This window comes from Choloepus didactylus, chromosome 3 (assembly GCF_015220235.1).
Source record: "Choloepus didactylus isolate mChoDid1 chromosome 3, mChoDid1.pri, whole genome shotgun sequence".
NCBI classification, from domain to species: Eukaryota; Metazoa; Chordata; class Mammalia; order Pilosa; family Megalonychidae; genus Choloepus; species Choloepus didactylus.
This window is the reverse complement of record NC_051309.1, coordinates 101,804,450-101,830,635: the sequence shown is the minus strand read 5'-3', so window position 1 is coordinate 101,830,635 and position 26,186 is coordinate 101,804,450. Positions and strand designations below refer to the sequence as shown.

The 26,186-nt window shown below is 37.6% G+C and overlaps 1 protein-coding gene across 2 annotated transcripts in view; it reads left to right on the top strand.

Moving 5' to 3' along the window:
* Window positions 1-26,186, top strand: part of HPGDS (hematopoietic prostaglandin D synthase) — a 79,053-nt gene that overhangs the window by 42,687 nt on the left and 10,180 nt on the right. For both annotated transcript variants that reach the window (XM_037830273.1, XM_037830274.1), the window contains exon 5: window positions 11,917-12,015. In XM_037830273.1, coding sequence (XP_037686201.1) covers window positions 11,917-12,015 — 99 coding nt within the window. The remainder of the gene's footprint in view (window positions 1-11,916; window positions 12,016-26,186) is intronic.

Sequence of the window (26,186 nt, the reverse complement as noted above, 5' to 3'; positions counted from 1 at the left end):
GTGGTGACAGCAGACATCCTTGTCTTGTTCCTGAGTACTATGCTGGCTGTGGGATTTTCATATATGCCCTTTATCATATTGAGGAAGTTTCCTTCAATTCCTACCTTTTGAAGTTATTTCATCAAAAACAGGATGCTGAATTTTGTTGATTGCTTTTTCAGCATCTATTGAGATGATCATTTGATTTTTCCCTTTTGATTTGTTAATGTATTGTGTTACATTGATTGATTTTCTTATGTTGAACCATCCTTGCATGCCTGGAATGACCCCCACTTTGTCATGGTGTATGATTCTTTTAATGTGTCTTTGGATTAGATTTGCAAGTATTCTGTTGAGAATTTTTGCATCTATATTCATTAGGGAAATTGGCCTGTGGTTTTCCTTTCTTGTAGTATCTTTTATCTGGTGTTGGTATTACAGTGATGCTAGCTTCATAAAATGAGTTACATAGTGTTCTTGTTTCTTCAATGTTTTGAAGGCATTTGAGCAGGAATGATGTCATTTCTTTTTGGCAAGTTTGATAGAATTCCCCTGTGAGGCCATCTGGCCCTGGACTTTTATTTGTAGGAAGCTTTTTGATGACTGATTGGATCTCTTTACTTGTAACTGGTTTGTTGAGGTCTTCTATTTCTTTTCTGGTCAGTCTAGGCTGTTCATGTCTTGGCAGGAAATTATCCATTTCCCCCAAATTGTCTAATTTGTTAGTGTACAGTTGTTCATAGTATACTCATGATTTTTCAAATTTCTTTGGGATCCACAGTAATGTTCCACCTCTCATTTCTGGTTTTATTTATTTGGGTCTTCTCTCTTTTGACTTTGTCAGTCTGGCTAAGGGCTTGTCAATCTTGTTGATCTTCTCAGAGAACCAGCTTTTGGTTTTATTTATTCTCTCTATTGTTTTTTGTTCTCCATGTGATTTATTTCTGCTTTAACTCTTATTATTTCTTCTGCTTGCTTTAAAGTTAGTTTGCTGATCATTTTCTCACTTCTACAGTTTTTCAGTTAGATTTTTTATTTTAGCTCTTTCTTCCTTTTTAATGTATACATTTAGAGCTGTAAATTTCCCCCTCAGGGCTGCCTTCCCTGCATCCCATAGGTTTGGATATGTTGTGTTCTTGTTTTCATTCATCTCTAGATATTTAGCAATTTCTCTTGCAATTTCTTCTTTGCCTCACTGATCATTTAGGAGTGTGTTGTTTAACCTTCACATATTTGTGAATATTCTGGTTCTTTGATGGTTATTGATTTCTGGTTGCATTCCTTTATGATCAGAGAATGTGTTTTGAATAATTTCAATCATTTTAAATTTATTGAGGCTGGTTTTGTGCCCCAGCATATGATCAGTCCTGGAGAATGTTCTGTGAGAACTAGGGAAAAATGTACATCCTGGTAATTTGGAATGTAACACTCTATAAATGTCTGAAGTCTAATTCATTTATAGCATTATTTAGGTCCTCAGTTTCCTTCTTGGTACTCTGTCTGGTTGTTCTATCTGTAGAAGAAAGTGGTGTATTGAAGTCTCCCATGATTATTGTGGAAACTTCTATTGCTCCCCTCAGTTTTGTCAATGTTTGTCTCATGTACTTTGGAGTGCCTTACTTGGGTGCATAAACATTTATGATTGTTATTTCTTCTTGGTGGATTGTCCCTTTTATTAATATTTAGTGTCCATCTTTGTCTCTTATGACATCTTTGCATTTAAAGTCTATTTTGTCTGATATTAGTATTGCTACTCCTTTTTTTTTTTTTTTGGTTGCAGCTTGCATAGAATATTTTTTCCATTTATTCACTTTCACTCTCTTTGTGTCACTAGATCTAAGATGAATCTCTTGTAAACAGCATATCAATGAATCATACTTTTTAATACATTCTGCCAATCTGTATCTTTTAATCAGGGATTTTAATCCATTCACATTCAATGTTATTACTCTGAGGACAGTTCTTGAAACAGCCATCTTATCCTTTTGTTTTTAGTTGTCAGATTTAATTTTTCCCTCTTTCTCTTTATTTCCTTTAAGTTTCCCTTACTAATACTCTTCAGTTCTGTGCCCTTCTCCAGATCTCTATCTCCTTTCTTTTTTTCTCAGCCAATAGAACTCCCTTTAATATTTCTTGCAGGACAGGTCTTTTATTAACAAATTCTCTTGGAATTTGTCTCTGAAAATTTTAAACTCTCCCTCAATCTTGAAGGATAGCTTTGGTGGATAAAGAATTTTTGACAGGCAATTTTCCTTTTCAGAATCTTAAATATGTCATATCTCTGCTTTCTTGCCTTCATGGTACCCAGTGAATAGTCAGTAGTCTTATGTGGTTTCCCACATAATGTGGGTAAATCATTATGTGGTAAATCACTTCTCTCTTACTTCTCTCTTACTGCTTTCAGGAATTTCTCCTTCTCTTCAGCATTTGACAATCTGATTAGTGTTTGTCTTGGAGTGGGTTTATTTGGATTTATTCTATTTGGAGTTAATTGAGATCTTTGATTTGCACACTTATGTTGTTTAGAAGGGTTGGGAAGTTTTCTCCATGTCTTCAAATACTCTTCCTAGCTCTGTACTCTTCTCTCCTCCTTCTGGGACACCAATGATTCTTATATTTGTGCACTTCATGTTGTCCATCATTTCCCTGAGGCCCATTTCAAATTTTTCGATTTTTTTCACCATTTGTATTTTTGTGTGTTCACATTCAATTGCTTTGACCTTTAGTTCACTTATTCTTCCTTGTGCCTCTTCAAATCTGCTGTTGTGTGTCTCTAGTATATTTTTAATTTGATCAACACTATCTTTTATTTCCATAAGATCTGCTATTTTTTAATTTACTCTTTCAAATTCTTCTTTATCCCTTTTAGTGTCTTTTTGATGTCCTTTATGTCTTCAGCTAACTCATTGAAGTGTGGTTTTGGAGATTTGTGTGTACTTCTCTAAATAATTGCACCAAGTTCCATGTCTCCTCCAGCTTTTTAATTTGCTCATTTGGCTTGTCCATATCTTCTTGTTTCTTCCTGCACTTTACAATTTTCTGTTGGTTTCAGGGCATTTATTTATCTTGATAAGGTTATTTTTGGAAATGCAGGATTATTTGAACATTTATATAAATATATAGTATTTGTTAATGTAGTGTATTAACAATTGATTTTCATATATATATCCAAATATATCAAATATATATATATATTTGGCAGAGCCACAGCTTGCTAGAGTGCACTTTCCCTGTCTTCCTGGAAGATGGTCCTCTTGAGCATCTTTCACTCTCAAGCCAGCTTTCCCCTAACTTTGCCTGTTCACTGGACAGGGTCCAAACTATCAGAAGTCTCCAGGTATTATTGTAGAGATGTCTATTATTCCCTTCAGTTTTGCCAGGATTTGCCTCAGGTACTTTGGTGCACCTTGATTAGATGCATAAATATTTATGATTGTTTTCTTCTTTGTAAATTGCCCCTTTTATTAATATATAGTGTCCTTCTTTGCCTCTTAAACAGCTTTGCATTTAAATTCTATTTTGTCCAATATTAGTATAGCTACCCCAGCTTTTTTTGGGTTACTGTTTGTGTCAAATATCCTTTTCCATCCTTTCATTTTCAACCTTTTTGTATCCTTGGGTCTAAGGTTAAGTCTTGATAGACAGTATATAGATGGCTGATTTTTAAAATCCATTCTGCCAGTCTGTGTCTTTTGATTGGGGTGTTTAATCAATTAACATTGAATGTTAATACTGTAATGGCAGTACTTACTTCATCCATTTAATCTTTGGCTTTTATATGTCATATTTTTTGTTTATGATTTTAGCCTTTTAGTTACCTTTACTGATACTCTTCGTTTCTATGCTCTCCTCCAACCCTCTCTTACCTGTCTTCCTTTCAGCCTGCACAACTCCCTTTTGTATTTCTTGTAGGACCAGGTCTTGTTAACAAACTCTCTAAGCTTCTGCCAATCTGTGAATATATTAAAACCTACCTCATTTTGAAAGACAGTTTTGCTGGATAGAGAATTCCTGGCTGGCAGTTTTTTCTCTTTCATTATCTTAAATATGTCATACTACTGCCTTCTTGCCTCCATGATTTCTAATGAGAAATTTTTATTTAGTCTTATCAGCCATCACTTGTATGTATTGAATTGCTTTTCTCTTGCTGCTTTCAGAATTCTCTCTTTATCTTTGGCATTTGACATTCTGATTAGCCTTCTCTTAAAGTAGGTCTATTCAGATTTATTTGGTTTGGGGTATGTTGTGCTTCTTGGACATGGATACCTATGTCTTTCAGAAGAGTTGGGAAATTTTTTTTTACCATTATTTCTTCAAATATTCCTTCTGCCCATTTTCCCTTCTCTTCTCTTTCTGTGGTATGTATTAGTCAGGGTTCTCTAGGGAAACAGAACCAACAGGACATATCTGTAAATAGTATGAGATTTTTTAAAATTGTCTCACACAACTGTGGGGAATGCACGAGTCCAAACACTGTAGAGCAGGCTGCAAGCTGACACTCCAATGGAGGTCGTCAATGAATTCCCCAGGAGAGGATGTCTTTCTGAAGTAGAGACAAAAGTTCTCTCTTCTGACTGCTGAAGTCATCACTTCCCCCTTATAGTCTTTCAACTGATTAGAATAAACATCACTCATTGTGAAAGACTCTCCTGTAGGCCAATGGCAGATGTAAGCAGCCATAGAAGCAAGCAACATACTGATGATTTAAGCCCATGAAATGTCCTCATAGCAACAAATAAGCTTGCCTAGTTGACACTTGAATCTATCACAGTCCATCCCTTGTCTAGTTGGCGAGTATATGCATCACCTTAAAGCATGCTTAATCTCTAAATAAAAACAATAACAAACATATTTTTCACATAACAATACTCAACTGTCTTGCATACAACCAAAAATGCACTAAATCTCTCCAGAATAGAGTGCAAGTCCTTGGATAATATTCACTCTTAAACTTGATATCCTATAACTTATATACTATAGCATGAACAATACAATTTATATCATTTGATAAGGGGATAAGATAAAGAAGAAAACAAAGATATTTGCTTTATGTACAAATGAAAAAATTCATAAGAAAACAATGAAGAAATATTCATACCACTATAGTTATTTCTGTAACTGGTCACATGTGTGTAGTTAATATTTATCACTACCTTCTTCCACTACCATTCCATGTTCTCTTTACCCTCAGCAAGCACCTCAGCTGGCTGAGTTATTTGACTGGTGGGGTGACCCAAACCTTCATTCCTGAAGATTCTGGGCCATTGTTAGTCCTGCCTTGATTGAGTTTTTGCAGTTTTTCCATTGACTTTAATCATAGGGCATGGTAGTAAGAGATGCCCTATGGGAGCTCCTGTATCCCAGGAGAACTCTTTTTTTATCTCCACTGGGTAGTTGCAGTCCTATTTCCCTTGATAGTCAGGATCAATCACTCCAGAAAGTACAGTAATCCCCTTCCTTGCCTGTTGATTTCAAAACATGAGAAGCCCAAAGTGGCCAGATGGCAGACTTAACTTCTGGTTCAAAGGAAACATTGTTGTGTTTTCTGGTGGAAGCACTCCTCCTTTTGGAACTAAAACTTGTAGACCAGCAGAGCTTAAGGTTGCAGGGACAGGAAGCAAAAATTTATCTAGTGGATCACTAGGGGTGATAATAAGTTGCCCCTCCCATTTCCACCCCTTGATTCCTGGACCAGTGAATTCCTGGACCAGCTATGGGAGAAGAAGTTAGAGTGGATGATGATTCAGAACAGACATAGTCTCCTGGAGAACATTGCTCCAGCCCTGCAAGGTATTGCCATCTAGCTGGCACCATAATTGAGCCTTTAAAAGGCCATTCCACCATTCTATCAACACAGTTGCCTCTGGATGATGGAGAACATGGTAAGACCAGAGTATTACATGAGCATGTGCCCATTCCCACACTTCATTTGCTGAGAAGTGGTTTCCTTGGTCAGAAGCAATGCTGTGTGGAATACCACAATGGTGGATAAGGCATCCCATAAGTCCATGGATGGTAGTTTTGACAGAAGCAATGTGTGCTGGGAAGGCAAACCCATATCTGGAGTATCTGTCTATTCCAGTTAGAACAAATTGCTGCCCCTTCCATGATGGAAGTGGTCCAGTGTAATCAACCTGCCACCAGGAAGCAGGCTGATCACCTCAGGGAATGGAGCCATATCAGGGACTAAGTATGGGTCTCTCTGATGGCAGATAGGACACTCAGCAGTGGCTGTAACCAGGTGAGTGGAAGTCCGTGTTGCTGAGCCCATGCATAACCCCCATCCCTACCACCATGACCACTTTATTCATGAGCCCATTGGGCTATGACAGGAGTGGCTGGAGAAAGAGACTGATTAGTATCCACAGAATGGGTCATCTTATCCACTTGATTTTTAAGCCTTTCCTCTGATGAATTCACCCTCTGGTGAACATTCACATGGGATATAAATATCCGCATGTTTTTTTTTGTTTGTTTGTTTTGCCCACTAAGGTCTATCCACATAGCTCTTCCCCAGACCTATTTATTAGCAATTTTCCAATCATGTTCCTTCCAAGTCCCTGACCATTTAGCTAAACCATTAGCAAAAACCCATGGATCAGTACACAAGCACACTTCTGGCCATTTCTCCTTCCAAGCAAAATGAAAAACCAGGTGCTCTGCTCAAACTTCTGTCCACTGGGAGGATTTTCCCTCACCACTGTCCTTTAGGGACATCCCAGAAAGGGGCTGCAATGCTGCAACTGTCCCCTTTCAGATGGTACCTGCATATCCTGCAGAACCATCTGTAAACCAGGCACAAGTTTTCTCTTCCTCAGTCAGCTGACTGTAAGGATATCCCTAAAAAGCCATAGCTCTGAGCTGGGAAAAAGAAGGCAGTGTGGCAGGAGTGGGGGCTATGGGCATTTGGGCCACTTCCTCATGTAACTTACTTTTGTTTTCAGGATCTGCTCAAGCCCTATTTCATATATACCGTCTCCATTTTATGATGAAGTGCTGCTGTTCAAGTTTATGGCTGAGTGGGTCAGACAACAATCAGCTCATGACAGGCAACTCAGGTCTCATGGTGACTTGGTAGCACATGGTTAAGTGTTTGGTCTCCACTAAGTCCCAGTAGCAGGCCAAAAGCTGTTTCTCAAATGGAGAGTAGTTATCTGCAGAGGATGGCAAGGCTTTACTCCAAAATCCTAAGGGCCTGTGTTGTGATTCTCCTATAGAGGCCTGCCAAAAGCTCCAGACAGCATCTCTGTTTGCACCTAACACTTCCAGCACTATTGAATCTGCTGGATCGTATAGCTCAACTGGCAGAGCAGCTTGTACAGCAGTCTAGGCCTGTCACAGAGCCTCCTTTTTCTCTGGCTCTGACTCAAAACAAGCAGCTTTTCTGGTCACTGGTAAGTGGACTGGAGTAGCATACCCAAAGAGGAACGTGTCTCCAAAATCCAAAGAAGCTAACTAGGCATTGTGCCTCTTTTTTGGTCATAGGATGGGCCAGATGCAACCACTTATCCTTCACTTTAGAAGGGATATCTCAGTATACCCCAAACCACTGGACACCTAGAAATTTCACTGAGGAGGCAGGACCCTATATTTTTGTTGGATTTATCTCCCATCCTTTGAAATGCAAATGCCTTACCAGTAAGTCTAGAATAGTTGCTACTTGCTCACTTGGTCCAATTGACATATCATCAATATAATGAACTACTGTGATGTCTTGTGGGAGGGAGAAATGATCAAGGTCCCTGCAGACAAGATTATGACATAGGGCTGGAGGGTTGGTATACTTCACTGAGGTAGGCCAGTGAAGATGTACTGCTGGTCATGCCAGCTGAAAACAATTTCTGGAGGTCCTTACTAACAGATACTGAGAAAAAAAGCATTTGCCAGATTAGTAGCCGTATACAATGTACCAGCCCTAGGAAGGCAGGCTCTTAGCTACCTGACAAATCCAGAAAATGGCATAGCACCAGGCCAGGTGAGTTGAAACCACAGGTCCTGGCTGTCCAAATTTGCTGGCCAAAAGCTGGAACAGTGCTAGACTGAGTCCCACCCTGTTCTTGGGAAAGTGGACCTCTGTGGCTCTCTCAGTCTGCAGCCACCTGCCAACCAGGACTGGTCACCATGAAGCTTTCTGCCCCAAGGAGGGGAATGGGTATAAGGAGCTAGGGCTGATGTGGGGTTACTAATGATCTCTCACGCAGCTTCTCATCTCTTCTTCCAGCAATTTCCTGTGTGTTGCACAGCCCTACCCCCATCTCCAGAGCCCCAGAACTATTGTTCCAGTTTCTGCCTGTCTCCTAGTCATTTTTATGAGAGAGAAGTTATCCCAGCCTCTCCCTTATCAGCCATTTTGGATTCTATCTTCTCCTATTATTCTTTTTTTAAAATTCAATTTTATTGAGATTGTTCACATACCATACAATCATCCAAAGCACACAATCAATTTCCATGGCACCATCACAGAGCTGTGCATCCATCACAATTAATTTTTTTTTCAATTTTTAGAATATTTTCATTACTCCAGAAAAGAAATAAAAACAAAAAAGAAAACTCAAATCCTCCCATACCTCTAACCCCTCTCCATTATTGACTCATAGTATTGGTATAGTACATTTGTCACTGTTGATGAAAATTAAAATACTACAAACGTGTAATACATAGTTTGCAATAGGTATATTTTTCCCTATATACCCCTCTATTGTTAACTTCTAGTTATAGTGTCATACATTTGTTCTAGCTCATGAAAGAGATTTCTAATATTTGTACAGTTAATCATGGACATTGTCCACCACAAGATACACTGTTTTATACATTCCCATCTTTTAACCTCCAACTTTCCTTCTGGTGACAATGTGACTCTAAGCTTCCCCTTTCCACCACATTTACACACTATTCAGCACTATTAGTTATTCTCTCATTAACTTGCTACCATCACCTCTGTCCATTTCCAAACACTTAAGTTCAACCTAGTTAAACATTCTGCTCATAATAAGCAATTTCTCTCCATCTTTTAGCCTCATTCTATACCCTGGTAATCTATATATCATGTATATGAATTCACATATTATAATTAGTTCATAAGAGTGAGACCATACAATATTTGTCCTTTTGTGTCTGACTTATTTCACTCAAAATAGTGCCCCCAAGGTTTCTTCATCAAACTATTTTTTTAAGGACAATTTTGTTCACACACCATACATCCTGTCCTAAGTAAACAAATGATGGTTCCCTGTATAATCACATATTTATGCATTCACCACCATCCCCACTATCTATATAAGGACATCTCCATTTCTTCCACAAAGAAGGAGAAAGAATCAAAGGAGATAGAGAGACAAAAGTAAAAGAAAAGGAAAGAAAAAAACATGACAGCTAAAAAGCAACAAAATGAAAGATAGAATAAAACTAAAGTACAATAAAAGAGTCAGACAACATCACCAATGCCAAGAGTCCCATACTGCTCCCTTATATCCCCCTTTTATAGGCATTTAACTTTGGTATATTGTCTTTGTTACATTAAAGGAAGGATAATACAATGTTTCTGTTAACTATAGTTTCTAGCTTGCATTGATTGTATTTTTTCCCCAATACCACCCCATTTTTAACACCTTTCAAGGTTGACATTCATTTGTAGTCCCTCTTGTAAAAATGTATTTGTACGTTTTATCACAATTGTTGAGCACTCTAGGTTTCACTAATTTATACAGTCCCAGTCTTTATCTTTCTTCTTTCCTTCTGGTGTCCCACATGCTCCTAACCTTCCTCTTTCAACCATACTCACAGTCATCTTTGTTCAGTGTACATGCATTGTTGTGCTACCATCACCCAAAATTGTATTCTAAACCTCTCACTCCTGTCTTTTCCTTTCTGTTTGTAGTGCTCCCTTTAGTATTTCCTGTAGAGCAGGTATCTTGTTCATAAACTCTCTCATTGTCTGTTTGTCAGAGACTATTTTAAACTCTCCCTCATATTTGAAGGACAGTTTTTCTGAATATAGGATTCTTGTTTGGCAGTTTTGCCTCTTTCGGTATCTTAAATATATCACACCACTTCCTTCCTGCCTCCATGGTTTCTACTGAGAAGTCTTATCAAGCTTCCTTTGTATGTGATGGATTGCTTTTCTCTTGCTTTCAGGATTCTCTCTTTGTCTGATGTTTGATAATCTGATTATTCAGTGTCTTGGCTTAGGTCTATTCAGATCTATTCTGTTGCAGTACACTGCACTTCTTGGATGTGTAATTTTATGTCTTTCATAAGAGATGGGAATTTTTCATTGATTATTTCCTCTATTATTGCTTCTGCCCCTTTTCCATTCTCTGCCCCTTCTTGGACACCCATGAGATGTACATTCATGCACTTCATGTTGTCATTCAATTCCCTGAGACATTACTCATATTTTTCCATTCTTTTCCCTATCTGTTCTTTTGTGTGTGTGATTTCAGGTGTCTTGTTTTCCAGTTCATGAATGCTTCCTCCTGCCTCTTGAAATCTGCTGTTGTATGTCTCTATTGTGTTTTTCATCTCCTGTGTTGTGTCTTTCATTTCCATAAATTCTGGCAGTTGGTTTTTCAAACTTTTGATTGCTATCTTACCTTTGCCCAGTGTTTTCCTTATATCCTTCAACTCTTTTGCCATATCTTCCCTAAACCCAATGACTTGGTTTTTGAATTGATTTAGCTTATTTATCTGAAAATCTTTAATTGATTGTTCATTAAAGTGAAACAATATTTCACCTGTATCTCAATTGAGGTGTAAGTTTGTTCCTTTGATTGGGCCATATCTTCATTTTTTTTTGTAGTTTTCTGTTTTCTAGGTATCTGGGTTCTTTGGTTACCCCAATCAGATTTTCCCAGACCCGAATGGGTTCAGGTATTAGAATGGTGCTATATTCAGTGTTGTTTCCCTGAGGGTGTGTCTTGGAAGATTGACAGACTATCCTGTGAGGTCTCTAGCCACTGTGCTTTCCCCTAGCCTGCCCAGCATGTGGTGCCTGTCAGCTTGTCACTCCTGACTGGTGTAAAGAGGTGTGGTCCCCTTAATTCTCAGCTTAGGTTGTTTCTGTTTTGACTGTTTTCCTCCAGGCCCAGGGGTTTGAGTTCTGAAGGAAGGCAGGCACTACAGCTTGACCCCACCTCCTTCCTCTTAGGGAAGATACACCACATAGGGAATTATTTTATGCATTTTAATTACTTCTTTGTCTCTCTGACTCTGTTAAGTACACCCCTGTCTGGGTCAGAGTGCTGCAAACTGAAAATGGCTGAGGCTTCCTCCACTGAGCCATTCAGGTTGAGAGAGAGAAAAAGGGAAAGACAGCCCCTTTTCAGAGCCATGGCCCCCCAGTTTCACCGATCAGTCAGAGGGAGCACCCAGTCTTATGGGTTCCCTTTCCCGGGGCACAGGCATTTTCTGGCTTTCTAAGGTAAGTCATCTCTAAAAGTCTTTGCATTTTTTTAATTAATTTTTTTTTCTGTCAGCTCCACCTCCTCTCCACTGGGAGTGACCTCAGGGTACTTTGCTGCTTGTTAGGGGTTTGTCTATGTTTGTAGTTTATATTCAGCAGTCTACATTTGTTAATTAAAACCCAGTTGGAGCTAGGCTGAGCTATATTCACTTGCTCCAGGAATGCTGCTTTCTCCCACAGTGAGGTCTTGCAGCAAAGCCTGCCATGGGGGAGGGGGCTCCCAGCATGGTTCCACAGTTTTTACTTACAGTTTTTATGCTGTAATTTCAGCCATTCCACCCAATCCAGGTTTGTGTACATGTGTCAACAATCACAGTTGTTCCCCAGCAGTTGCTCCATATTATTTACTAGTTGTTCCTGGTTGTTTATTAGTTGCTCCAGGGGGCTAACTAAATCCCACATCTCTCTATACCACCTTCTTGCCCCTTCCACCTCCTCATATTATTCTTAAAGTGATTTTTTTCTCTCTCTCCTAGGATCAGATGTTTAATGAACTGCTCACATGTGATGCACCTCATCTTCTGCAAGATTTGGACACATATTTAGGAGAAAAAGAGTGGTTTGTTGGTAGCTCTGTGAGTATATCTTAAATCTCAAAAAATATAAAGAAACATATGTTTCTTTAAAAAGTAAAAGGATAAATAAAAACATAAAAACAATGAAAAAATGTTAATCAGAGGAAGGGAATAGCGGGAATAAAATCTAAACTTCTTTGAATAAATATTTTTTGTAGATTGGACTCTGGAACCATGAAATATTTTATATTTAACAGCAATTACAACAAAAACAGAAAACATTTTAAAGCTCTATGTCTAAAAATGAAAAACAAAACAATAGAAATGAACCTAACTGTTTTAAGTTGGAGCATAAATTGCAGAGTACATAGTAAAGAACTTTTTCAAGAAATATCATTTTAAAACACTATTTTTTTATTAGAGAATTTGTGAGTTTACAGAACAATCATGCATAAAATACTGGGTTCCCCTATACCAGCCGACTGTTAACACCTTGCATTAGTGAGGTACATTTGTTTCAGTAGATGAAAACTCATTTTTATAATTGCAGTATTAACTGTAGTCCATGATTTATCTTAGGGGTCACAGTTTATGTTGTATAGTCCCATGGATTTTTAAAAGATTTTTATTCTAGTAGTGTATATAAAACCTAAAATTTCCCCCTTTAATCACATTCAAATATATAATTCAGTTCTGTTAATTATGTTCACAATGTTGTGCTACCATCACCACTAATCAGCACCAAAACTTTTTCATCACCCCAAACAGACACTCTGTACAATTTAAGCCTTAACTCCCTATTCTCTATCCCTACCCCAACCCTCAGTAAGCTGTATTCTAGATTCTGACTTTATGAGTTTGCTTATTCTAATTAATTCATATCAGTGAGATCATACAATATTTGCATTTTTGTTTCTGGTTTATTTCACTCAAAATGAAGTTTTCAAGATTCATCCATGTTGTCACATATATCAGAACATCATTCCTTTTTGTTGTTGAATAATATTCCATTGTGTGTATATACCACATTTAGTTTATACATTCATTGGTTGATGATCATCGGGTTGCTTCCATCTTTTAGCAACTCTGAATAATGCCACTGTGAATATTAGTATGAATGTATTTTTTGAGACCCTGTGTTCAATTATTTTGGGTATATACCTAGCAGTGAGATTGCTGGGTCATATGGATATTCTATACTTAACTTTCTGAGGAACTTCTAAATTGTCTTCCACAGTAGCTACACCATTTTACATTCCTACCAGCAATGATTGAGTGTTCCTAGTTCTCCACATAATAACCAACATTTATTTTCAGTGTAATAAATCTTTTTTATTAAGATTTATTCATGCATCATACAGTCGTCCAAAGTATATGATCAATTGTTCATATTACCATCATATAGTTGTTCATTTATTACCCTGATCTATTATTTTAATATCATCCTTGTACCAGAAAAAGTAAAAATAAGAATAAAAAAGTAAGAGTAAAAAAGAACACCCAAATCATCCCCCTTCCCTATTTTTCCTTTAGCTTTTTGCCCCCATTTTTCTACTCATCCATCCATACACTGGATAAAGGGGTGTGTGATCTGCTAGGCTTTCACAATCACATTGTCACCCCTTGTAAGCTACATTGTTATATAATCATCTTCAAGCTTCAGGGCTACTGGGCTGTAGTTTGATAGTTTTAGGTATTTACTACTAGCTATTCCAATTCATTAAAACCTAAAAAGAGTTATCTACACTGTACTTAAAAGTGTCCACCAGTGGCCTCTCAACTCCATTTGGAATCTCTCAGCCACTGAAACTTTATTGCATTTCATTTCACATCCCCCTTTTGATCAAGAAGATGTTCTCCATTCCACAATGCCAGGTCTGCATTCCTCCCCGGGAGTCACATTCTTCATTGCCAGGGAGATTTACACCCGTGGGTGTCAAATACCATGAAGAGGGGAGGGCAGTGAGTTCACCTGCCAAGCTGGGTTAGCTGGAGAGAGAGGGCCACATCTGAGGAAAAAAGAGGTTCTCACGGGGAGACTCTTAGGCACAATTATAGGCAGGTTTAGCCTCTCCTTTGCAGTAATGAGCTCCATGAGAGCAAGCCCCAAGAAAGAGGGCTTGGTATACCAAACTGCCAGTCCTCAATGTGTGTGAGTACATCAGCAACCATCCAGGTGAGGAAGCCCAACACCTCTGCATTTTCCCCCAGCTACTCAGGGGTGCTTTGTATATTTTTTCCATTTTTTAAAATTAACTTAATCAAAAAAAAATTTTTCAAACAAAACCAAAACAAAGGAATAAGGAAAAAAACAAATAACCTAAAATAAGTACATGACTTCCATAACACTCCTACTCTACCCAAAGAAAATACACAAACTATAACCCAACAAAGGAATAAGAAAAAGAGATAACCTAAGATAACTATATTTCTGTGAATTCATTCCTACCATACCCACCAGAAATTAACACATTCCTGAGCATTCCCAGAACATTAAATTTACCCACGATAACTTATCTGTTCTTATTAGGTTATTGTTTCCCCTTCATTGTTTGCAATCTATCACTAGGTCCCCTACATTCTACATTATAAACCATTTACTTTACATTTTTCAGTGTTCACATTAGTGGTAAAATATAATATTTCTCTTTTTGTGCCTGGCTTATTTCACTTATGTCTTCAAGTTTCATGCATGTTGTCATGTGTTTCACATCGTTCTTTCTTACTACCGCATAGTATTCCATCATGTGTATATACCACATTTTGTTTATCCATGCATCTGTTGAAGGACATTTGGGTTGTTTCCATCTCTTGGCAATTGTGAATACTGCTGCCATGAACATTGGCATGCAGATATCTGTTCGTGTCACTGCTTTTGGATCTTCCGGGTATACACCGAGAAGTGCAATTGCTGGATTGAAGGGTAACTCTATATCTAGTTTTCTAAGGAACTGCCAGACTGTCTTCCAGAGTGGTTGAACCATTATACAGTCCCACCAACAATGAATGAGTTCCAATTTCTCCATATTCTCTCCAGCATTTGTAGTTACCTGTTTGTTTGATGGCAGCCATTCTAATTGGTGTGAGATGGTATCTCATTGTGGTCTTAATTTGCATTTCCCTGATAGCTAGTGAGGCTGAACATTTTTTCATGAGTTTTTTTGCCATTTGTATTTCCTCTTCAGAGAACTGTCTTTTCATATCTTTTGCCCATTTTATAATTGGGCTGTCTGTGCTATTGCTGTTGAATTGTAGGATTTCTTTATATATGCAAGATATCAGTCCTTTGCAGATACATGGTTTCCAAATATGTTTTCCCATTGAGTTGGCTGCCTATTCACCTTTTTGACAAATTCCTTTGAGGTACAGAAACTTCTAAGCTTGAGGAGTTCTCATTGCCTATTTTTTCTTTTTTTGCTTGTGCTTTGGGTGTAAGGTCTAGGAAATGACCACCTAATACAAGGTCTTGAAGATGTTTCCCTACATTATCTGCTAGGAGTTTTATGGTACTGTCTCTTATGTTGAAGTCTTTAACCCATTTTGAGTTCATTTTCATGTAGGGTGTGAGGGAGAGGTCCTCCATTCTTTTGTATATGGATATCCAACTGTCCCAGACACATTTGTTGAAAAGACTGTTATGACCCAGTTCAGTGGCTTTGAGGGCCTTGTCAAAGATCAGTAGACTATAGATCTGGGGGTCTATCTCCAAATTCCCAATTTGATTCCATTGATCAATATTTCTATCTTTGTGCCAGTACCATGCTGTTTTGATTACTGTGGCTTTATAATAGGCTTCAAAGTCAGGGAGTGTAAGTCCTCCCACTTCATTGTTCTTTTTTAGAATGTTTTTAGCAATTCAAGGCATCTTCCCTTTCCAAATAAATTTGGTAACTAGCTTTCCCAAGTCTGCAAAATAGGTTGTTGGAATTTTGATAGGGATTGCATTGAATCTGTAAATGAGTGTGGGTAGAATTGTCATCTTAATGACATTTAGCCTTCCTATCCATGAACAAGGAATATTTTTTCCATCTTATAAGTCCCTTTCTATTTCTTTTGGTAAAGTTATGCAGTTTTCCTTGTATAGATCTTTTACATCTTTGGTTAAGTTTATTCCTAAGTACTTGATTTTTTTAGTTGCTATTGAAAATGGAATCTTTTTCTTGAGTGTCTCTCTTCAGTTAGGTGATTTGTAGTGTCAAGGAACATTAGTAACTTATGTACATTAATCTTGTATCCCACTACTTTGCTAAGTTTGTTTATTAGCTCTAATAGCTGTGTCATCGATTTCTCAGGGTTTTCCAGATATAAGATCATATCATCTGCAAATAATGACAGTTTTACTTCTTCCTTTCCAATTTGGATGCCTTTTATTTCTTTGTCTTGCTGGATTGCCCTGGCTAGCCCTTCTAGCAGATGTTGAATAACAGTGGTGACAGCAGGCATCCTTGTCTCATTCCTGATCTTAGAGGGAAGGTTTTCAGTCTCTCACCATTGAGTAGTATGCTGCTGTGGGTTTTTCATGTATGCTCTTTATCATATTGAGAAAGTTTCCTTAAATTCCTACCTTTTGAAGTGGTGTTATCAAGAAAGGATGTTGGATTTTGTCAAATGCTTTTTCAGCATCTATTGAGATGATCATTTGATTTTTCCCTTTTGATTTGTTAATGTGTTGTAATACATTGATTGATTTTCTTATGTTGAACGATCCTTGCATGCCTGGGATGAACCCCACTTCGTCATGGTGTACGATTTTTTTAAAGTGTCTTTGGATTCTATTTGCAAGCATTTTGTTGAGAATTTTTACATCTATGTTCATTAGGGAGATTGGCCTGTAGCTTTCCATTCTTGTAGCATCATTACCTGGTTTTGGTATTAGAGTAATATTAGTTTCATAAAATGCATTAGGTAGTGTTTCATTTTCTTAAATGTTTTGAAACAGTTTTAGAAAGTTTGTTGTCAGTTCTTTTTGGAAAGTTTGATAGAATTCCCCTGTGAAGCCATTTGGCCCTGGGCATTTATTTGTGGAAAGCTTTTTGATGACTGATTGGATCTCTTTGCTTGTGATTTGTTTGTTGAGGTCTTCTGTGTCTTCTCTGCTCAGTCTGGGTTGTTCATGTGTTTCCAGGAAATTGTTCATTTCTTCTACATTATCTAGTTTGTTAGCATACAGTTGTTCATAGTATCCCCTTATAATTTTTTAAATCTCTTAAGAATCTGCAGTAATGCCACCTCTCTCAGTCAGTATTTTGTTTATTTGGGTCTTCCATCTTCTTAATTTTGTCAGTCTAGCTAGGGGCTTGTCAATCTTGTTGATCTTCCCAAAGAACCAACTTTTGGTGTTATTTATTCTCTCTGTTTTTTTGTTCTCTATGTCATTTATTTCTGCTTTAATCTTTGTTGTTTCTTTTCTTCTACTTGGTTTGGGATTAGTTTGCTGTTCATTTTTGAGCTTCTTCAGTTGCTCCATTAGCTCTTTGATTTTAGCTCTTTCTTCCTTTTTAATGTATGCATTTAGAGCTATAAATTTCCCCCTCAGTACCACTTTTGCTCCATCCCATAGGTTTTGATATGTTGTGTTCTCATTTTCGTTCATCTCTATATATTTAGCAATTTCTCTTGCTATTTCTTCTTTAACCCACTGATTGTTTAGGAGTGTGTTTTTTAACCTCCAGGTATTTGTGAATTTTCTAAGTCTCTGAGGGTTATTGATTTCTAATTGTATTCCATTGTGATCAGAGAGTGTGCTTTGAAAAATTTCAATCTTTTAAAATTTATTGAGGCTTGTTTTATGTCCCAGCATATGATCTATTCTGGAGAAAGTTCCATGGGCACTAGGGAAGAATGTGAAACCTGGTGATTTGGGATGTAATGTTCTATATATGTCTTTAATTCAAATTCATTTATCAGATTGTTTAGGTTTTCAGTTTCCTTATTGGTCTTCTGTCTGGTTGATCTATCTATAGGAGAGAGCAATGTATTGAAGTCTCCCACATTATTGTGGAAACATCTATTTCTTCCTTTGGTTTTGCCAATGTTTGTCTCATGTATTTTGGGGCACCTTGATTGGGTGCATAAAGATTTATGATTGTTATTTCTTCTTGTTGAATTGTCCCTTTTGTTAGCATGTAATGGCCTTCTTTGTCTCTTATAACATCCTTGCATTTAAAGTCTATTTTATTTTAGATTAATATTGCCACTCCTGCTTTCTTTTGGCTATAGCTTGCATGAAATAGTTTTTTCCATCCTTTCACTTTCAATTTATTTGTGTCCCTGTGTCTAATATGAGTCTCTGTATGCAACATATTGATGGTTCATATTTTTTATTCCATTCTGCCAGTCTATATCTTTTAATTGGGGAGTTTAATCTGTTTACATTTAATTTTATTACTCTGAAGGCATTTCTTGAATCAGCCATCCTATCATTTCATTTATGTTTGTCAGATTTATATTTCCCCTCTCTCTCTTACTGTCCTTTAATGTACACTTACTACATCTCTTTATTTCTGAACCTTTCTCCATATCTTTCTCTCCTTTGTTTCTCTGTTGGTAGGGCTCCTTTAGTATCTCAAGTAGGGCAGGTCTCTTGTTAGCAAATTCTCTCAGCATTTGTTTGTCTGTGAAAAATTTAAGTTCTCCCTCAAATTTGAGGGAGAGCTTTGCTGGATGAAGAATTTTTGTTTGGCAATTTTTCTCTTTCACAATTTTAAATATGTCATCCCACTGTCTTCTCACCTCCATGGTGGCTGCTGAGTAGTCTCTGCTTAGTCTTATGCTATTTCTCTTGTAAGTGGTGAATTGTTTCTCTTTTGCTGCTTTCAGAACTTACTCCTTCTCTTCAGCATTTTACAATCTGATCAGACTATGTCTCTGAGTGGGTTTATTTGGATTTATTCTGTTTGGAGTTCATTGGGCATCTATGATTTGTGTATTTATGTTGTTTAGAAGGTTTGGGAAGTTTTCCCCAACAATTTCTTTGAATACTCTTCCTAGATTGTTACCCTTTTCTTCCCCTTCTGGAACACCAATTATTATTATATTTGTGGGTTGTATGTTATCCATCATATCCATGAGCTTCATTCAATTTTTAAAATTTTTTTCCCCATTCTTTCTTTTGTTCTTTCACTTTCAGTTCTATCCTGTTCAAGCTCACTGTTTCACTGCTCAGCTTCCTCTAATCTAGTACTGTGAGTATCCAGAATCTTTTTAATTTGATTGACAGTTTCTTTTATTTCCATAAGATCATCTATTTTTTTTTTAATTTACTCTTGCAAATCTTCATTATGTTCTTCTAGGGTCTTCTTCATGTCCTTTATACCCTGTTCCATGATCTCATTGTTTGTCATTATTTATTTGATTAATTGTTCCAAGAACTGTGTCTCCTCTGATCTTTTGATTTGGGTGTTTGTTTCTGGGTTATACATGTCTTCTGGTTTCTACATATGCTTTAAATTTTTATATTGTTTTTTGGCTTCTTGATATTTGCTTATCTTGATAGGGTTCTTTTAGGATACACAGGCTTATTGGAAAAATTATCTCTAATTTGTCAGAGCTACAGCTTGGTGGAGTCCACTTTTTCTGACTAACTAGCAGGTGGCTTCTGAGAGCCCTCTATTCCCCTCAAGCCAGTTCTCCCCAACTTTGTCTTTGTGATGAATGGGAGTCTGAATCTTGCAGAGGTCCAATTGGTGCCCCAAATTTCTGTATGTATTTGGGGCTGCCTGCCCTGAATGTAGGGGGTGTGTCTGAGTGGTTAGGAAGGGAGGTAGGCCTTAATAATCCAATCTCCCAGGTGTTCCTGGAGACTTGAAGCTGTTGTTGGAGTCCACACTTTTGGTTCAGTCTACCCACAGTCTGTCTCTGCCATGGACTCACAAGTCCCTGGTATTGGTGTATGTTCCCCACAACTTCCATGTGGGTCGCTCTTCTAAGCCTTGTCCTCCTAGGGCCTCCACTGAGGGAAGACTACACAATGTCACAGGTGAGTGCAATCCACAAGAATCTCCAACATTTGCAATTTTTGGTTTACATAGTAACCATTCTAGTGGGTATGAAATGATATCATTGTGGTTTTGATTTGCATTTTGCTAATGCATAATGATGTTGGGCATTTTTTCTTCACATGCTTTTTAACCATTTGTATATCTTCTTTGGAGAAATATCTATCCAAATGTTTTACCCATTTTTAAATCGGGTTGTTTCTCTCTGTTGAGTTGTAGGATTTCTTTATATATTATAGATATTAAATCTTTATCAGATTGTGGTTTCCAAATATTCTTTCCCATTGTGTAGGTTGTCATCTTACTTTTATGACAACTTCCTTTGACATGCAAAAGTTTTTAATTTTGAGGTGGTCCCATTTATCTAATTTTTTCTATTATTGCTTATGCATTGGGTATAAAATCCAGGAAACTATCACCTGACACAGGTCTGGACAAGGCTTATCTACATTTTTTTCTAGCATTTTTATAGATCTAGCTCTTATATTTTTGTCTTTGACCCATTTTGATTTTATTCTTTTATGTGGTGTAAGGTAGGATGTACACCTTCATTCTTTTGCATATGGAGATCCAGTTTTTCCAACACTATTTGTTGAAAAGACTATCCTTTTCCAATTGAATGGTCTTTTCCTCCTTGTCAAAAATCAGATGGCCATAAATGTGAGGGTTTGATTCCATTTGGTCTTTATGTCTGTCCTTCTGCCAGTGCCATGCTGTTTTAATTACTGTGGCTTTGCCTTAAGTTTTAAGATTGGGCAGTGTGAGTCCTTCAACTTCATTCTTTTTTTTCTAGACAGCTTTGGCTATTTAAACCTCTTACCCTTCCAAATAAATTTGATGCATGGCTTTTCCATTTGTGCAAAGAAGGCTGTTGGACTTTGAGGGAGATTGTGTTGAAACTGTAAATTGCTTTGGGTAGAATTGACATCTTAACCGTATTTAGTCTTCAAATCCGTGAACACAAAATATCCTTTCATTTATTTAGGTCTTCTTTGACTTCTTTTAGCAATGATTTTTAGCTTTCTGTATGCAAGTGCTTTACATTCCTGATTAGATTTATTCCTAGATATTTGATTCTTTTAGTTGCTATTTTCAATGGAATTTTTTCCTTGACTTCTTCAGACTGTTCATTATATGTGGTTAGAAATTCTACTGTTTTTTTTTTTTTTTTGGTGTTAATCTTGTATTCTGCCACTTTGCTGAATTCATTTATTAGCTCTAGTAGCTTTGTTGTGGATTTTTCAGGCTTTTCTCTATATAGGATCATCATCTGCAAATAAGGAATGTTTTATTTTTATCTTTCCAATTTGGTTGCCTTTTTTTAAAATTTTATTTTGAAATAAATTCAAAGTTTTAAGAACAGTTGCAAAAACAATACTAACCCCATACAAAGAATTCCATCATACCCTGACCCCCCTCCCCTGGTAGCTCAATCCACCAACCTTAACATGCTGTCACATCGCTATTTCTTTCCCTCCCTATCATCCATCATCTATTGCTCTGTCTTCTGAACATATGAGAGCTAGCTGCACACATCCTTGAACATACACTATAATTCACGTATACACTTCCCATGAACAAGAACATTCTTTTATGCAATCCCATTAAGCGCAGCTAAGAAGTACAACAGGTTCAACAATGATACAAAGCTTACATTCTATATTTCCTTTACCTTATGCCTCAGTTGTGTCCTTTTGAGCCATCTGTCCTCTATCCTCTAATTCCATCCAAGTTCATCCTTGGCATTCAATCATCTATTTAGACTGTCTTTTTTTTTTTTTTTTTTTTTAGTTGTAGGAACATATATACAGCCTAAATATTCCCATTCCACCCCCTCCCTAGCCTTCCATTAGTGGGATTAATCACATTTAGAATGTTGTAATGCTCTTTCCCACCATCCATTACTAGAAATTTCCCTTTACCTCAAACGTCAACTCCACCCTCATTTCTTAACTCCCCATTGCACCTTCCCCCATTTCTCTTAACCTGAACTCTACAATTCATCTCTATGGTTACATTCTCTGATAGTTTCTTTGTGTTTGCTGTGGGGGTTAAAATTAACCTCTTAAATCCATATCAATCTTATTTTTCTTTGATACCACCTCCACTTCAATAGGACACATAAACTATGTTCCTATACTCCTCCATTCCCCCACCTTTATATAGTTGTCTAAAATGACATATTTTACATTGAGTTCAAAACCACTGATTTGTCATTAGGGTTTGCGTAATTTATATCATGTAGGAAGTAAATAGTGGAGTCACAGTTCAAAAATTATTGACTTCTATTTGTATTTCATTGTGGTTGGAGAATGTGCTTTGAGTATATTCAAAAATTTTTTTTTTTTTAATTTCTTGAGGCTTGTTTTATGTCCCAGTTTATGGTCCCTTCTGGAGAAAGATCCATGATCACTAGAGAAAAATGAGTGTCCTGTTGCTCTGTTAAAATTCTCTATATCTCTTTCTTCTTTCTGTTGTTTCTCTGTTGGTAGGGTTCCCTTTAGAATCTGAAGTAGGGCAGGTCTTTTATTGGCAAAGTCTCTCACCATTTGTTTGTCTGAAAAATTTAAGCTCTCCCTCAAATTTGAAGGAGAGTTTTGCTGGATAAAGTATTCTTGGTTGGAAATTTTTCTCTCTCAGTATTTTAAATATGTCATGCCACTGCCTTCTCGCCTCCATGGTGGCCATTGAGTAGTCTCAACTTAGTCTTATGTTGTTTCCTTTGTATGTGGTGAATTGCTTTTCTCTTGCTGCTTTCAGAACTTGCTCCTTCTCTTCAGTATTTGAGAGTCTGATCAGAATATGTCTCGGAGTGGGTTTATTTGGATTTGTTCTATTTGGAGTTCGCTGGGCATTTATGCTTTGTGTATTTATATTGTGTAGAAGGTTGGGGAAGTTTTCCCCAACAATTTCTTTGAATACTCTTTCTAGACCTTTACCCTTCTCTTCCCCTTCTGGGACACCAATGAGTCTTAAATTTGGACGTTTTATTTTATCTATCGTTTCCCTGAGATCCATTTCGATTTTTTTTTATTTTTTTCTCCATTCTTTCTTTTGTTCTTTCATTTTCTGTTCTGTGGACTTCTAGGACACTGAGATGTTGTTCAGCTTCCTCTAGTCTTGTATTGTGATTATCCAGAGTCTTTTTAATTTGGCCAACAATTTCTTTTATTTCCATAAGATCTATTTTTTTATTTAGCCTTGCAATGTCTTCTTTATGCTCTTCTAGGGTCTTCTTTATGTAGCTTATACCATGGTCTTCTTGATGTCTTTTAAATCCTTTGCCATGCTTTCATTCCCTGATTGTATTTCTTTGATTAATTCTGCGAGGAACTTCATTTCTTCTGATAACTTGATTTGTGTGTTTGGAGTTGGATTCTCCATATCGTCTGGTTTTATCATATGCATTGAGATTTTCTGTTGTTTTTGGCCTCTTGGCATTTGCTCTGCTCAACAGAGTTCTTTTAATTTGTAAAAAAAAAAAAAAAGAAAACCTATCTAATTTTTCAGAAACACTGTTTGGTGACATACACTTTCTCTAACTAACCAGCAGATGGCATTTGTGAGTCACCTATACCTCTCAAGTCAGTTCTCCACCTTATCCCTGCGTTATATGGGGAAACAATTCTTGTGGGGTCCAGCCGGAGAACTCAGCCTGGGTGTGTTGCTGGAGCCATCCACCCTGAATGCAGGGCACTTGTATGGGTTGTCAGGGAGGAAGGACAGCCTCAATATTCAAATCCCCCCAGTTCCTGGAGATTCAAGGCTGCTGCAAGAGTCCAAGCCTTTATTTCATTTCAGCCCCAGCCCCTCTGTCTCAATGTCCCACAAACCACCGGACTTGGCATACTGTCTCTGGGATCTCCAAGCAGGTCCCCCCGCCCAGCCGTGATCCTCCAGGACCTCTGCTGAGGTAATGCTGTGCTATGTCATCAGCGCGCGCCATCCCTCAAGAGAAGCCCTGGGCCACTGGGCTGAGCCGGCTCGCTTTCAGTCTTATGCAAAAATGGTTGAACGGGGAGTCTCCACACCCCCCTCCTCACATGGTTCCTCCTTCCCAGCTCTGGGACAACTGGTGGGGCTCTGGGCTGTGGGCACGGCCCCAGGCAGGAGTTTACCCAGCCCTCCCGGGAGCGAGCTGCTAGCCGCGGGGATTCTTTTGGCTTCTGGCTCTCCGCTCCATTCCCCTGGCCCCAGGGATATCTGCAGCGGGCTATCTTCCAGGCCAGACACCGAGAGGCCGGCCCAGCCCCCTCTTGCTGTGTTTTACTGCATGTTTCCCATGATCGCACCTGCAGCTGATCGCACCTGCAGCCACTCCTGGGTTTTCCCCTTTTTTCTTTTTTTTTTAATTAAAAGAGCCCATTGGTCTCCAGACGCCAAACCCTGTCTTCTCCGGATCGCCGTGTGGCTGCAGGACTTCCAGCCAGCTTACTCACTCGTTTCAGAATGCAGACTCTCAGTTTCACCAAGTACACAGACCCTGGGAACTAGCAGATCTCATCCAGCTGGCACATCGCTGTAACCGGTATTCTGGGTCACTCTCTGGTCCTTATCTAGTGTTTTCCACAGAGGTGTTCCTTAGCCCTGTCTCACCTAGCTGCCATCTTGGTTTCTCTTCCAATTTGGTTGCCTTTTATTTCTTTTTCTTGCCTAATTGCTCTGGCTAGAACTTCTGGTACAGTGTTGAATAATAGTGGTGACAGTGGGCATCCTTGTCTTGTTCCTAATCTTGGAAAACTTTCAGTCCTTCACCATTAAGTATGATGTTAGCTATGGGTTTTTCATGTATGCTTTATCATGTTGAGAAAATTTCCTGCTTTCCTGTTTTTTAATTGTTCTTATGAAGAAGTGGTGTTGCATTTTGTTAAATGCCTTTTCTGCATCAATTGAGATGATCATATGCTTTCCTCCCTTCATTCTGCTTATGTGGCATATTACCTTAATGACTTTCTTATGTTGAATCACCCTTGCATGCCTAGGATAAATCCCACTTGATTAATATATCTAATTCTTTTAATGTGCTGTTGTGTTCAGTTTGCTAGTAGTTTGTTGAGGATTTTTACATCTGTATTCTTAAGATACTGGTCTGAAATTTTCTTATCTAGTGGTATCTTTATCTGGTTTGGTATAAGGGTGATGGTGTCAGAATGAATTATGAAATGATCTCTCTTCGATATTTTGGGAACAGTTTGTGCTGGATTGGCATTAATTCTTCTTTGAATGCTATGTAAAATTAATGTTTAACCATCCAGTTGTGGGCTTTTCTTTGTTGGGAAGTTTTTGATTACTGAGTCAATGTTTTTACTAATTATTAGTTTGTCAGTATTCTATTTCTTCTTGAGTCAGTGTAGATAGTTTGTGCCTCTCTTGGAATTTTTCATTTCAACTAGGTGATCAAATTTGTTGGTGCACACTTGTTCATAATATCCTCTTATAGTCCTTTTTATTTTGGTCAGGTCAGTAGTAATATCCCCCTTTTCATTTCTCATTTTAGCCTTTTTTGTTCTCTCTTTTTTCTTTGTCATTATAGCTAAAGTTTTGTCAATTTCATTGATTTTTTTCAAGGAACCAACTTTTGGTTTTAATTCTATATATTTTTTATTCTCTATTTTATATATCTCTATTCTACTCTTTGTTATTTCCTTCCTTTTGTCTCTGGGTTTAGTTTGCTGTTCTTTATCTATCTTTGAAATCTTTCTTCTTTTTTAAAGTAAGCATTTAGAGCTATAAATTTGCCTCTCAGCACTGCCTTTGCTGCAACCTGTTAAGTTTTTTTATGTTGTTATTGTCATTTTCATTTGCCTCAAAATATTTCCTAATTTCCCATGTGATCTCCTCTTAACCCACCAGTTGTTTAAAAGTATATTGTTTGATTTCCACATATTGGTGAGTTTTCCAACTCTCCCTTTGTTTTTGATTTCTAGCTTCATTCCATTGTGGTCAGGGAAGATCCGTTGTATGATTTCAATATTTTTGAATTTATTGAGACTTGTTTTGTGACTTAACATATAGTCTATCCTGAAGAGTGATCCATGTACATTCTACAAGAATGTGCATTCTGTTTTTGACTTTTTGACTGAAGTGTTTTATATACATCAAGTTGGGTCAGATTGGTTTGGAGTATTGTTTAAGTCTTGTATTTCTTTATTGTTCTTCTGAATAGATGTTCTATCCATTCTTGAAAGTGGTGCATTAAAGTTTCCTACATTAATACAGAACCATCAATTTCTG